Raw genomic sequence first — 15,757 nt, forward strand, 5'->3', positions numbered from 1 at the left:
ACTAGAAATAAGATGTGAACAAGGACATATAAAATAAATCTGGAATATCAGCAGGGAATAATGACAAAGGTCAGTTGAAAAATCAGGGCTAATGACCCAGAAACTACACATGAAGAAAAAAATCAATAACAAATAAACACAGAAGAAAATTGTAGAGAAGCGTAACATTTAAAAAAAAAACATGGATTGAAAGTAAGACTCTTTTGATCATGTGCAGACCATGAGGTTAGAAGCTGTCCAATTTTATGGCAATAAATAAGAAATTTCAGGAGAAGGTGGTGAACTGAAATACCAGCAATAAATTCTTGAAGGAAAAAAATCGTTTTTGAAAAGATTCAAAACACAGAAAAGGAAAATCTACTTGGTTTTCTTATGAAATTGTTTACTTTTCATATAATTATACTGGAAAAATTAATATTATTTCCTCACACCAACTTCGAAGCCAAGATGGCAGCAGAAAACATTTCATCAAGTCTTTTAGTGATTGCTTTTGTGTTCCCTCCTCTTGCTTTCTTTTTGAGTAGATATTCTTTCTGCATGAGTTGGATTTTGTGGATAATCAGGCCCCCAAGATCAGGAATAGAAGTGGGTGCAGGTTTCAAGTAGGCATTAATTAGCTGGTAACATGTGAAATTATCAGCCAATTAATGATGAGTAGACACGAGGGTCATCCATTCACAGGGTAGAGTTAGGAAACAGGACAGTAGAAGCTGCAGCAACTGACACTGTAGCAAGTACTAGTGCCTCATTTAAAGGGCAACAGGCTTACATTCCCTGCTGACTGTCCTCCAGGTCAGCCCAAACAACCTGAATGCAGCGCCATACGTGCATCAATGACCTTATTTAGTCCACCATGGCATTTCATGTGGTAACACTGTATGGTGAGTGTGGTGGACAGGGAATGATCCCTAGTTAGTAGTAATGGAAATAGGCTTTAGCATGATGTGCCAGGGGGGGACGACTGCATCTCAGTGACAGACTTCAGTATCATTATTGAACTAGGTTTCTTAAGGGTGGCTGCATTAAGGAGCTATTTGTTTGTCCCCATCATGGATAGTTAGGATGCCACTGGGACAAGCATTGTGTCAGAGAGCAGGGACTCATGGAAAATCAATGGAAGATTATTTGTATTGTGCTGCTTTTACAGCACGTGGTCAATAGTGAAGACCATTTGCTTGTTTTTGGTTAAGGATAATCAAGGATTGTTTTACCTTAGAAAATCCAGAAGGTAAATGTATTACGACAATTTGGAGAAGACATGACTGGGGTCAGAAGTAAGTATAGCTGTCCTCCTAAAAATAAATCTAGAACAGTTCAGAGAAAACACAGTTACCTCAGTAGAAAAGTTATTGCCTATATCATTCAGACCCAGGGTGCTTAGCTCGAAGTCTTCAGGATATTCAAAAGCTGAAAAATTCTAAACTTTTAGTTTTGAGTATTCTTATATAAAGTCTTCAGTTCACAGAAAAGAACTGTGGAAAATCAACAACATTAAACTCAAAGATTTTGAGATGGAGAAATCATTTCTCCGGATTTGAATTGCAATAATCCAATGGTTTTGGGGAATAGATTAGGCTTTGTTTTGTTGGATTTTTTTCTTTCCTAACAGCTGCCTGTATCTGAATATCTTTTTAAAAAAATATATATCTGTGATAAAAATCTGTTCTGCTGTTATAAAAAAAAACTCTGTAGCATTGTGAAATTATCTTTCAGTGAATGACCACACCGCCATATTAACTAAGATAATCATGATCTATTGTGATTTGTTCAGTAGTGCCATCAGCTGTGGACATAACATTGCTATGCTTGTCACCATAGGAAAATTGAGGAGATAACATGAAGGAAAAAGTCAAGATTACTGGACGGTTACTGTTGGAAGAATATAGCTAAGCCATTAATGGTTTCATAGAACATAACAGCGCAGTACAGGCCCTTCGGCCCTGGATGTTGCGCCAACCAGTCATACCAATCTGAAGCCCATCTAACCTACACTATTCTATGTACGTCCATATGCTTGTCCAATGATGACTTAAATGCACTTAAGGTTGGCGAATCGACTACTGTTGCAGGCAAAGCATTCCATACCCTTACTACTCTCTGAGTAAAGAAACTATCTCTGACATCTGTCCTATATCTATCACCCCTCAATTTAAAGCTATGCCCCCTTATGCTCGCCATCACCATACTTGGAAAAAGGCTCACCCTGTCCACCCTATCTAATCCTCTGATTATCTTATATGTCTCTATTAAGTCACCTCTCAACCTTCTTCTCTCCAATAAAAACAGCCTCAAGTCCCTCAGCCTTTCCTCATAAGACCTTCCCTCCATTCCAGGCAACATCCTAGTAAATCTCCTCTGCACACTTTCCAAAGCTTCCACATCCTTCTTATAATGCGGTGACCAGAACTGTACATAATACTCCAAGTGCGGCCACACCAGAGTTTTGTACAGTTGTAGCATAACCTCATGGCTCTGGAACTCGATCCCTCTATTAATAAAAGCTAAGACACTGTATGCCTTCTTAACAACCCTGTCAACCTGGGTGGCAACTTTCAAGGATCTGTGTACCTGGACACCAAGATCTCTCTGCTCATCTCCACTACCAAAAATCTTACCATTAGCCCAGTACTTTGCATTCCGGTTACTCTGACCAAAGTGAATCACCTCACACTTGTCCACATTATACTCCATTTGCCACCTCTCAGCCCAGCTCTGCAGCTTATCTATGTCTCTCTGTAACCTACAACATCCTTCGTCACTATCCACAACTCCACTGACCTTAGTGTCGTCTGCTAATTTACTAACCCACCCTTCTACGCCCTCATCCAGGTCATTCATAAAAATGGTGAACAGCAGTGGACCCAACACCGACCCTTGCGGTACTAGTAACTGGACTCCAGGATGAACATTTCCCATCAACCACCACCCACTGTCTTCTTTCAGCAAGCCAATTACTGATCCAAACTGCTATATCTCCCACAATCCCATTCCTCCGCATTTTGTACAATAGCCTACTGTGGGGAACCTTATAAAACGCCTTGCTGAAATCCATATACACCACATTAACCGATTTACTCTCATCTACCTATGTGGTCACCTTCTCAAAGAACTCGACAAGGTATGTGAGGCACGACCTACCCTTCACAAAACCGTGCTGACTATCCCCAATCAAATTATTCTTTTCTAGATGATTATAAATCCTATCTCTTATAACCTTTTCCAACACTTTACCAACAACTGAAGTAAGACTCACTGGTCTATAATTACCAGGGTTGTCTCTACTCCCCTTCTTGAACAGGGGAACCACATTTTCTATCCTCCAGTCTTCTGGCATTATTCCTGTAGACAATGACTACAGGATTTAACAATTAATGTCAAAGGCTCGGCAATCTCCTCCATGGCTTCCCAAAGGATCCTAGGATAAATCCCATTCGGCCCAGGGGACTTATCTATTTTCACATTCTGCAGGATTTCTAATACCTTTTTCTTGTGAACCTCAATCCCACCTAGTCTAGTAGCCTGTATCTTAGTATTCTCCTCGACAACATTGCCATTTTATAGAGTGAATACTGTCGAAAAATATTCATTTAGTGCTTCCCCTATCTCCTCTGACTCCACGCACAACTTCCCACTACTATCCTTGTTTGGCCCTAATCTTACTCTCGTCATTCTTTTATTCCTTAAATACCTATAGAAAGCCTTAGGGTTTACCCTGATCCTATCCACCAACAACTTCTCATGTCTCCTCCTGGCTCTTCTGAGCTCTCTCTTTAAGTCTTTCCTGGCTACCTTGTAACCCTTAAGCACCCTAACTGAGCCTTCACATCTCATCCTAACATAAACCTTCTTCTTCCTCTTGACCAGAGATTCCACATCCTTCGTAAACCATGGCTCCCGTGCTCTACAGCTTCCTCCCTGCCTGACAGGTACATACTTATCTAGGACACTCAGGAGCTTTTCCTTGAATAAGCTCCAAATTTCTAATGTGCCCATCCCCTGCAGTTTCCTTCCCCATCCTATGCTTCCTAAATCTTGCCTAATTGCATCGTAATTACCTTTCCCCCAGCTGTAACTCTTGCCCAGTGGTATACACCTATCCCTTTCTATCACTAAAGTAAACATAACAGAATTGAGATCGCTACCACCAAAGGGCTCACCTACTTCCAAGTCTAACACCTGGCCGGGCTCATTACCCAGTACCAAATCTAATGTGGCTTCGCCTCTTGTTGGCCTGTCTACATACTGTGTCAGGAAGCCCTCCTGCACATACTGGACAAAAACTGAACCATTTATAGTACTCGTACTATAGTGTTCCCAGTCAATATTTGGAAAGTTGAAGTCCCCCATGACAACTACCCTGTCTCTCTCACTCCTATCGAGAATCATCTTTGCTATCTTTTCCTCTACATCTCTGGAACGATTCGGAGACCTATAGAAAACTCCCAACAGGTTGACCTCTCCTTTCCTGCTTCTAACCTCAACCAATACTACCTCAGTTGACGAGTCCCCAAATATCCTTTCTGCAACTGCAATACTGTCCTTGACCAATGATGCCACACCTCCCCCTCTTTTACCATCTTCTCTGTTCTTACTGAAACATCTAAATCCTGGAACCTGCAACAATCATTCCTGTCCCTGCTCTATCCATGTCTCCGAAATGGCCACAACATCGAAGTCCTAGGTACCAACCCATGCTGAAAGTTCATCCACCTTATTCTGGCTGCTCCTGACATTGAAGTAGACACACTTCAAACCAACCTCTTGCTTGCCAGTGCCATCTTGTGTCCCTGAAATTTGATTTTGGACCTCCCCTACTCTCAACCTTTTCTATACTTGAACTACAATTTTGGTTCCCATCCCCATGCTGGATTAGTTTAAACCCACCCCAATAGCCTTAGCGAATTCTTTCCCCACCAACCCCCCCCCCCCCCAGATATTGGTACCCCTCTGGTTCAGATGAAGACCATCCTACTTGTAGAGGTCCCACCTACCCCAGAAAGAGCCCCAATTATCCAAGAATCCAAAACTGTCCCTCCTGCACCATCCCTGTAGCCACATGTTCAACTTCTCTCTCCCTATTCCTTACCTCACCAGCACGTGGCACGGGCAACAAACCAGAGACAACAACTCTGTTCGTCCTAGCTCTAAGCTTCCATCCTAGCTCCCTGAATTTCTGCCTTAAATCCACATTTCTCTTCCTACCTATGTCGTTGGTGCCTATGTGGACAATGACTTGGGGCTGCTCCCCCTCCCCATTAAGGATCCCAAAAACACGATCAGAGGCATCACGAACCCTGGCACCTGGGAGGCAACACACCAACCGTGAGTCTCTCTCATCCCCACAGAACCTCCTGTCTGTCCTCCTAATTGTGGAGTCCCCAATGACTACTGCTCTGCTCCTCTTCCCCCTTCCCAGCTGCAGGGACAGACTCTGTGCTAGAGCCCTGTTCCTCACTGCTTTCCCCAGTAAGTCGTCCCCCCAACAGTATCCAAAACGGTATACTTATTGTTGAGGGGAATGGCCACAGGGGATCCCTTTCCGTCTCCTAACTGTAACCCATCTGCCTTTTTCTTGTAACTGAGGAGTGACTACGTCCCTGTAATTCCTCTCAATAACCTCCTCTGCCTCCCGAATGATCTGAAGTGCATCCAGCTGCAGCTCCAGTTCCCTAATGTGGTTTTCGAGGAGTTGGAGTTGGGTGCACTTCCCGCAGATGTATACAGCAGATTCACTAGTGATGACCCTTACCTCCCATATTCTGCAGGAGAAACATTCAACTGACCTCACTTCCATTCCCACTATTCTAAATTCCCAAAGAGACTGTTGAAAAAATAAGGAATAAAAAATAAACTCGTCACCTCACCCATCTGGCGCAAAGAACTTTTTTTTTGGTTAGAGAAGGAGGATGGGTGGGAGACACTACCCGAGTAGTGTTTCGGGTAATGCAACCGCACAAATATATGACTTCCCAGAAGTCCTTCGCTCCTCCCTCGCACCTCTCAGCAAATGGAGGCCCAACTTGCGAGGTCAGTTCCTTTTAATGCGGGAAAACGCACCCTTTCCGGCAGCCCTCGGTTCACCACTCCTTCTCTCCTCGCCACTCTGGCAGAATGGAGGCCCACCTCATGAGGTAAGTTCCTTTTAATGCGAGAAAACTTACCCTCATATTGCTGAGGTGCATGCAAACGGTTTCCCATGCAGAGAAAATCATGACATAGTGGAGAGTATGATTCAGCAGACCGCTCACGTCAGAGATGTGTGCTTATTATCACTTTCTCTATGCAGCAGTGGCAAAGCAAGAGGAGGTGAGATGCCTGGAGTATCTGTCAAGACTTTGAACTTCTCAGGATAGTAAGGAGGCATAGGTGTAGTTTACAAGGAAGTGGACTTCTCTCTGGGCACTGCTGGGGAGTGGGTAGCATTGCCTCTGCCCCTCTGCCAGTGACTCCGGTGCCTCAAGAAGCTGTAGTAACAGAGGAGATGTCTGCACCTATTTACAAGCCCCACAGCATTTTGCAGCACCCTAGGTCTCAGGCAGCCATTGGATGGCCATCAAGATCATCCCAAGTGTGATCCAGAAAATCAAGATCCTTCCTGTTTGCAAGCCCGAGAAAACCACGATATAGGAACAAATCCTAATATTGATTGAAGTAAAAATATGTAAAAGAGAGAGAGAGAGTGGGTGGGGATTGGGAGGGCTGTTGACCAATACTTTCGACAGAAAGATAATCTATTGGGCAAAATTTTTCTTGCAAGTTTCTTGCCATGTCATGAATGAAGTTAGAACACTAGATGCTGAAATAGCATTTGTCTTGGAAGGAGTTGTGCCTGCTATGTTCATTTATTGACAGTTCCTTACTCAGCACCAATATCACAATTTCAAACATTGTAATTGTAGTTGTGATGAGTGACACAATCCTACATGAATGTGCATTGATATCATAGACAGTCAGCAGATTAACAAGGTTGTAATAATCATTCAAACATCATAGTGAACCAATTGACTAACATTTAAGTTACTGGTTTCAATACTTCACTAACAACTGTAGTCCTGTACCCTTTTACATAAATACCTCATAAAAAAGAAAACCTGAATTTTTATTGGAAGAATTCAATCACATTAGACCTAATTGCTAGTTCAGCTATTCAAATCAGAGCTATCCAAATAGCTGATTAGGTTTTAGCGTTAGAGCAAAATGTTGAAAGTTCTTGCTGAATTTACTAGAATTTTCAAAGTTACATTATGGTAGATTCAGTTTTCCGCATTGAGGAAATTAAGCATCATACCCAGAGGTTAGATAAAGACATGTATTAGAGTAGATAATTGGAGAGGCAGCACCTTTTTTTTAACATAAACTTAATAAGTTACATAAAATATCAGGGAAACAAAGTACAAATAGAAAAATTCACATTTAACTCACTGGTTGGCTTTTTGGCACATCATAGACACCCTCCTTCTGCTGACTTGTTGGCACCTGAGTGAACAATTAGAAAACAAATATTCAGTAAACAATCATGCTATCATAACACTTTAGTAAAAACATACAACTGTTGATGATTTTAAAGAAAGAGGTTTCAACAGTATTAAAAAGTATTGACTGGTGTAGCTAGATATATATAATTCTTGGCATAAGCTGTAACAATGGCAATCACACCACTGCTATGGAATAATCTAGTCACTACTCACTGATCCATAATGTAAGATTCTAATGTTACAGTTTATTTAGGAATGATTAAAAGGAGGAATATTGTAAGGTGTCGGGAGTGTAGTGTGGGGATGGGAAGTGGGATTCACCACTCGCTTGAGCAGCATGGTCTAAACTAGATAGTTATGAGTTCAGGATGTTCTCCTGCTTTTTTGCTTGGTTGCCTTGGTTAGGTATGGTTAACTGATCTTTAGTTTTAGGTAAATGTCTTATGATCCATCTACTCAAAGGGAAAAGGCAACAGAGACACTATCTGACCCACACCATTCAGACTTGGAGAAGTGTGCAATCAACATTCCATTGTTTTCCACTTTCATTCCTGAAAAGAATTGTATGAGCACATGTCGACTTTATTGTTCCAATATTTCTCATCTCAAAGGGAAAATTTATAGAGTTATCACTAAAACAACAGGGGCTAAAAGAATAGGCCTTTTATTTTAACCTCTTGAGCCAAGAGACTTGTTTCCAGTCTCCAACATTGCTCCTCTGAAGCATTTGTATGAAGAGAGTCTGGAATAATTTTCTGGCCAATTTTTCTTCATTCTCACCAGCAAAAATCAATTTTCTTCTCAGTAGCCTATTGAAGTGAGATGGCTGAGATCAGTAACTCAGCAGATTGAGGAACAGCAGAACTCAGGCTTATCACTATATACAGTGTCTTCACATTCTAGCATATTATGGCACATCTTATTTTTACACCTCATATAATCAAAGATATAACTGAAGTACAGTTCTCATGAGTTTTGTTTTAACAACAAAATCAATTTAATAAGAAACCAAACAGCTATATTCTTATAACAAAATCACATATTTTGCATTGATTGAAAAAAGTAGAAGGAAACTACCAATATCTGATTGCTAATTATTTATTATTACAGTACTCTAAATATACTAAAGTTGCATACTCTTAAAAATTACAAATTTGACAGTTCTCTAAAATTCAATCCCCTAAGTGTGCTAGAATTAATCAAGCGGAGGTGACTTTGCAAGATGGAAGAATTTTCTATATAGCAAGATAGCTGAAACCAAAGGATCAGTGGGTCACTCAAAGTTCTGCTTCAAGGATGCCTGTAACCCCTGAACATTGAGTTTTCAAACTTGGGAGACACAAGCCAACACTTGAATTGAATGGCGACATCACCATTTTCCACCATTGTGTTCTTTGGTTAAAGAGCTGACCTTCAGGCACTAAAACCAAAAAAACCCCTCAAGTATATCTGGTAGCCACTTCATATGCGGCACCTGTGGCAGAACCAGCCTCCTCAGTATCAGCAGAAGTGTGAATTTATTCCATCCTCAGCAGATTGGCTATATGTCCATCATCTCACATAGATAAAAGAATGCCGACAACAGGCATCCTTAATAAATCTATAAACAATTGCATCTTCTGATAATAAGGTTCCAATAAATCTCCTCTACCCAGCAGTTACTATGAAACTTCAATCAGACAATAGGAATAGACATGCTAACCAGCTGCAGTGACAGAGCAGACTGTTACTAAATTATAAAGGGAGAATAACAATTCTGCCATTAGTTGTAAAATACTTCAGTTGAATACTGAGAGTGTTTCTTCAGCGGTAATTTTATTTTAATAATTCTTTTCACATTTCCAACACAAATCTGTGGCAAATATTTACCTCTGTGAGCAAAATTGAATTATAAATGATACCTAGCCCGTAGTTCCATTAAATAGGCTTTATAAATTTAATACATATACTATTGGTATTGATAACAACCAATGTTAAAACATTTAATGTTTCCCAGACTACTGTTTAAAATTATTGTGTGATTTGGATTAGGATCTTTCTACAGATTCAAGTAAAATATGAACAGCTCAAAGGAAAATGGACAATGAGCATTGGAAGCTACTTAAAATGACCAAATATAACAGGATAGATTTCTCTGCTCTTGACCAAGCCTGGTGTTGTGTGAAGTCGATACTGTGGAGAGGTTGTACTTGATTTACCAGCAGAGTACATAGTATCTGCTTGTAATCCTGCAGGATGAATGCTGCATTTGAAAATGGTATCACAAATTACAGCAAACAGAAAACAATTTTAACATTTCAACAGGCATGACATTTTGAGCAAATTCATCCAGTTTAAACAATGTTCAGGGTTATTCAGTCCATCAGGAATTTAACATGAAAATTAAATTGGTGACACTATAAGAGCTGCCCCACTTAGCAACTGTTGCTAATGCATTTACAAAGTCACAGCATCAAATGATTGAATTATTTTCTTGTTTCCTAGACAACTGCAACATGAAATTGGTGTCAGTAGTTATTTTAAGGTTATAGATGATAACTTCCTCCACTCTATTTGTAGTTGCAGTGATCTATATGCAGCGTCCTTAACTGTATACCAGAGACATCTTACCGGAACACTAACAGTCTCACAAATGAAACTTCTTAAACTTGCATAATGTACCACTTTATTATTATACTGAAATATTAAATGGTTTTTGCCACAATTAGACCATGATCATTAACAAAGTGTCAGTTATTTTTAAACTACTAGCTAATAGGTCAAAAATAATTTTTAAATGGAATGAACATTGATGACTATGATGACAATGTCTTAACTCTTAAATCAGATAACAAATATCTCTACATTTTGAAATGTAGACTTTCTGGCAGCTTGTAAATTATGAATAATTTTAACTCTGCAGCCATATTTGATTGGCATTTGAATTACTGAGCACAAATCTTTGTGAGAATGTGTCCACCAAATTAATCATGAAAATCACTGAAACAGATCAAAAGTTTGTACCTGGTAAATGCTCTCCTCTGTTTCACGGATTGGTTCATGTCCAGCCTCAAATACAATGTACTGTTACATTGGCAGCACAAATGGAAAGCACAAAGGCAAACAGTAGGAAACCACATCATGAATTAAGAAGTAGAAACAAAAATAAAACAGAAGCTAGAGTAAGAGTAGCAATTTCATAATATTTTACAGTGTAGAGAGATGCACAGAGCTATATGTAAGCTTGAAGCACAGAAACAATGGCTATTTACCTTGCTAATCATCTAATAATCCTAGATTGCTGATATTAAGTATACTTTGTATATTGCATTAAGTGTCAAAAAAGCAGGACTCAGATATGAAATTATGAATCATTCATATTTCAATCAAGGCAAATCTTTACCAATGCTCGGCAATACCAGACTCTCTTAGGGGTTTAATCCAACAGTGCAATTTCTCATCAGCTTTCAAAAACAAAGTCAAACAGTTCAGATATGAACACTTTAGGCAATGTATAAACATAAACAGCTAAACCCTTGCATGTGAAATATTTATTTTAATTATAGGAAAAATGACTCCATTTTCTAAAAACAACTCTTGTTCATTCTTGGGATCTAGATGTTGCTAGCTAGTATTTATTGTCCGTCCATAACTACACTTGAAAAGATATTTATGAGCCATGTTCTTGAATCACTGCAGTCCTTGTGATACACATTAAGTACTTTCGGTAGAAGGTCCAGGCTTTTTAACCCAATGACAGTGACGGAACAGAAATATATTTCCAAACCAGGATAGTTTGTGACTTAAAGAAGAACTTGAAGATCTTGTTTTTTCTCATGTGCCTTGTTCTTATATATGGTAGAGGTTGTGGGTTTGGAAGGCACTATCAGAGGAGACTTGGCAAGTCACTGCATTGTATTTTATAGATGGATGCACAGGCAAGCACAGTACATTAATAATCTGAGTAGTGAAGCTTTAAGGTAATGGATCAAGTACCAATCAAGTAGCTTCTTTGTCCTGATTGCATTTCTTCATTGCTGTTGGAGCTTTCATTCAGGGATGTGGGCTTTGCATTCCCCTACTAACATTGTCTGTTCTGGATGATGGAAAGGCTTTCAGAGATATATGTGGGACATGGGGGTTATACAACTCGCTGAATTAATTTAGTTGTCATTGATGATGATTAATGGTGATTCATTTGGCAATGTTAATGCCATTGATTGTCGATAGAAAATGATTAAGCTCTTTCTTGATTAAAATGATAGTTAAATAGTAATATACAAATTATGACCAGAATTAGGGCAGTTGGCATTTCAAACCTGCTTCACAATTAAATGAGGTGATGGCTGATCTGTATTCCAAATTCCACATTCCCATTTGCCTCTAATAATTTGTCATTCCTTTGCCTAACAAGAATCTATATACGTTGGTCTTCAATGTCTGACACATGAACACTTGAAACTGTTCTCATCACGTTTGAGACCCAACCCTTTTATCTGTGTTAATCTGAAGCTGTTTTGAGGTCTAGAGCTCAATGTTCCTAATAGAAACCAAACTGAGCAGCAGTGTGCAGGTTATTGCTGAACATTTCATTGACAGCTCAATCATTTTAATGATGATTAAGAGTAGATTTGATGGCAATTAGTGGGTCTGGATTTAGTTTGCTTTTTTTAGCCTAGTACAATGTATGCTCAGGCAATTTAAATTACCTCCATCACCTCAGGGGCTGGCCTATTTGGACATAGACTTCCAGGACAGATGGGATTTGAACTCGGACTTCTTAGCCCAGATGTAGGGACACTACCAGTATGTCACAAGACATCTATATGTGCTTCTATTTCTACTTAAGGAAGTAACTGACTCAAGCTTCAAAAAATGTTTTAAGCGAGCCACTAATTACCTAGCTACAGATCCTCTCAGATCTTGTATACATCTTATTAATGGCTGTGATAAAACTTTGCTTAACTTAAAGATTAGTGTTTTGTTAACTACTGAAGGAAAATTCTAAATTTTATTACTCCTTAAGATTCTTTCACTCATGCACAAGACGGCCTACAGTCGAACAGAATTGGGGTAAATATCCTGCAGGAAGGTTTGCTGGTGCTGTTGGGAGAGATATAAACTAGAGTGGCAATGGGCTGGGAACCTGTGTGAAAATTCAGGCAGAAAATGGGTGGCAGAAATTTAGTGAATGACATAAAGACAGAGGAAGCAGAGACTAAAAAAAATGTATAGCAGAGGAATATGGCGGTATTAAAATATATATATGTACATGTGAGTAGTATAACAAAAAAAAACTGATACGTTGAGGGCACAGATAGACTCATGGTTGCATCATATCATTACTCTATTGGAAAGTTTGCTTAAAGGAGACGAGATGGCAGCTCAACATTCTTGGATATTGTGTCTTTAAGCAGGATATTAAGGGGATTAAGAAAAAAAGTGAGGTTGCAGCATTACTGGTTAAAGAATGAATTGCAATTGTGAAGAGGGATGATTTATTAAATGAAGCACCAACTGAAGAAATATAGTTTGAGCTAGGCATGTACGAAAGAACCCCAGTAGTTGGAATGAGTTAGAAAAGCAAATATAGAGGCAAATTTCAGAGTGCAATAATAATCAAGCTTAATAGCTGGGGATTTTAACTACCTAAATATTATCTGGGATGCAAACAGTGTAAAAGGCACAGAAGGTACAAAATTCTTGAACTGCTTTTTTAGCCTTTCAGCTAGCATGTAACAAGTTTAATAACAGAGTTCAATAACAATTCTAGTAGAGTTAGGTTTAGCATTATTATAAAAAGGGACAACGATAGAACGGGAGTAAGAATTCTAAATTGGAGGAAGGCAAGTTTTACAAAGCTGACGGATGACCTGGCAAAAGTAAATTAGATACAGCTACATGAAGGAAAGTCTGTGGCAAATCAATAGGAGGCATTCCATCAATGGGCTGAGTGAACACATCCCAGTAAAGAAAAAGGTTAGCAGTATTGCCAAACCTAGAGTTTCCAGGGTTACCCAGAAGCAGGGTAAGTGAACACCGAACAGTAGCGTGTAAAAAATCTGAAGATAACCACTTGATGAAGCTTAGTGGAGTGTGGAAAAAAACAGAATGAAGTGGAAAAGAACATTATAGAAGCAAAAAGACACAAATATTATTGGCTGCTTAAATCAAGAGAAATCCAAAAATATATTATCTGCATTCAAGAGCAAGAAGTCGACCCAAGAAAAAGTAGGGCCTATCCGAAATGTATATTATAACTTGTGATGGATGCAGAGGGTGTGGACTAGGTTATTAATGAATACCTTGTCTCTGTCTTCACAAAAGAATGAAATTATGCAAACATTCTAGTTAAAGAGGAGTGTGAAATATTAAATAAATTAAGCATAATGAGAAGGAATGTATTGACCTTGAAGGTCAATAAATCACCAGGGCTAAATGACTTGTAGACTAGGGTGTTAAAAAAAGAAAGAGAGGAAGTAACGGATGCTTTGAGGATCATTCTTCAATCCTCATTAGATACAGTCAAGGTAGCAGAAGATTGGAGATCTGTGAATGTTGTGTCAGTTTTCAAAAGGGCTAAGTAAAAAAAAAAATTACAAGTACGTCTGTTTGACCTGGCTGGTGGGCAAATACTACAGTGAATATTGAGATAAGATAAACAGTTACTTAGAAATGCACAGATTAATCAGACTCAGTCAGCCTGGTTTTGCTAAGGGAAGGTCATACTGGATAAACTTAATTGAATGTTTGGGGAAGTAACAAGGAGGATTGAGTTTGGTACTGCAGTGGATGTCGTGTACGTGGATTCTAGTGACAATGCATTTGTCAAGGTCCCACAAAGCACATTAGTCAGAAAAATGAAAGCTCATAGGAAATAGGGGAATGTGATGAACTGGTTCTAATTAGCTTAGTGACAGGGAACAAAGTATAATGGTCAACAGATACTTTTGTGAATGGAAAGCTTTTTACATTGATGTGAATCTGGATTAGTGCTGGTTCCCTTTCAGCCTGTGGTACATATTAATGATTTAGACTTAAATCCAGAAGGCATGATTGAAAAACTTTCATGCAACAAAAAAATTGGTCATGTAGTTAGCAGTGAAGCAGATGACTCTTGACTGCAGAATGATACGAAATAGTTTGATCGAATAGGTGAAAAAGTGGCAAATTAAATTCATCCAAAAAAGTGAATGGTTATGTACTTGAGGAGGGCAAACAAAGGGTTACACAATTAATGGAAGCATATTGAGATGTAGAGAATTTTGAATGCATGTTCATCTATCCCTGAAGGTGGCAGAACAGGAAGTTGTTCTTTCAGTGGGTGCAATACAAATACAAAAGCTGAGATGCAATACTGGAAATATATAAAACATTGGTTAGGCTACAGCTGAAGTTTTGTGTACAGTTCTAGTCACCTTATTACAAAAAAGACATAATTTCTTCAGGGAGAAAATCGAAAGGATTCACAGGAAAGTTGCCAGGGCTTGAAAATTGTAGCTTTCAAGAAAGATAAGATAGGCTAGAATTGGTTTGCCTAAAACAGAGAAAGCTGAGATGTGACCTAATTAGAGTGTACAAAATAATGCGGGGCTTGGGGTAGAGTAGACAAGGTAAGACCTGCTTCCCTGAGTAGAGGGTCAGTTAATAGGGACGTAGGTTTAAGGTGATTAATAGAAAATTAGAGGTGACATGATTTAGAAAAATCATTTAGAGGAGAGTTGGTGTTTGGAATTTGCTGCTTAGTTTAAGGATTGACATGGAAACCTTCAACTCATTTTAAAGGAATTAGAATTTGCTCCCAAAGTGCCATAATCTGCAAGGCTATGGATCAGATGCTGGAAAGTAGGATTGGAATGAGTAGCTTTAGCTGGTATGATACAATGGTCATGTCTTTATCTCTGGGTCAGAAGGCCCAGCTTCAAGTCCCACCTGCTCGAGAGGTGTGTAATGATACATCTGAACAGGTTGTTACAATAACTGGAATGGATTCAGCTGGCACGGACCTGATAGGCTACATTGCCTCTTTCTGTGTTGTAGCTATGCAATGATTGTCTAATTCAATGTCAGTATTGTCACTGTGTTATAACAACCTAGCTGGAGGTGTAGCCAATTCTGGATCACAAGTCATCATCACTATCATGGGAATGTTGTCTGTTCACAGAGCTTTTGTTGCACAACTCAACTGTTCCTTGACATCATGGTAAGTGGTTAAAAGGCAATTGTGTTGGCGGTGACATTAGGGGGTGGTCATGGCTGAAGATAGTTACAAATGATTCAACCTTGTCTTTTTCAATGATATG

General features: G+C 39.2%; 1 protein-coding gene across 7 annotated transcripts in view; it reads right to left on the reverse strand.

The window, feature by feature from the left end:
- Positions 1 to 15,757, reverse strand: part of dab1a (DAB adaptor protein 1a) — a 680,143-nt gene that overhangs the window by 41,349 nt on the left and 623,037 nt on the right. For 5 of the 7 annotated variants that reach the window (XM_072574204.1, XM_072574205.1, XM_072574201.1 and 2 more), the window contains exons 8-9: positions 10,479 to 10,538; positions 7,423 to 7,476 (exon numbers count right to left, since the gene is read on the reverse strand). In XM_072574204.1, the coding sequence (XP_072430305.1) occupies positions 7,423 to 7,476; positions 10,479 to 10,538 (114 nt within the window). The remainder of the gene's footprint in view (positions 1 to 7,422; positions 7,477 to 10,478; positions 10,539 to 15,757) is intronic. The other 2 variants (XM_072574207.1, XM_072574208.1) reach the window with 1 other exon arrangement.

Source organism: Chiloscyllium punctatum, chromosome 7, assembly GCF_047496795.1.
Source record: "Chiloscyllium punctatum isolate Juve2018m chromosome 7, sChiPun1.3, whole genome shotgun sequence".
Taxonomy (NCBI): domain Eukaryota; kingdom Metazoa; phylum Chordata; class Chondrichthyes; order Orectolobiformes; family Hemiscylliidae; genus Chiloscyllium; species Chiloscyllium punctatum.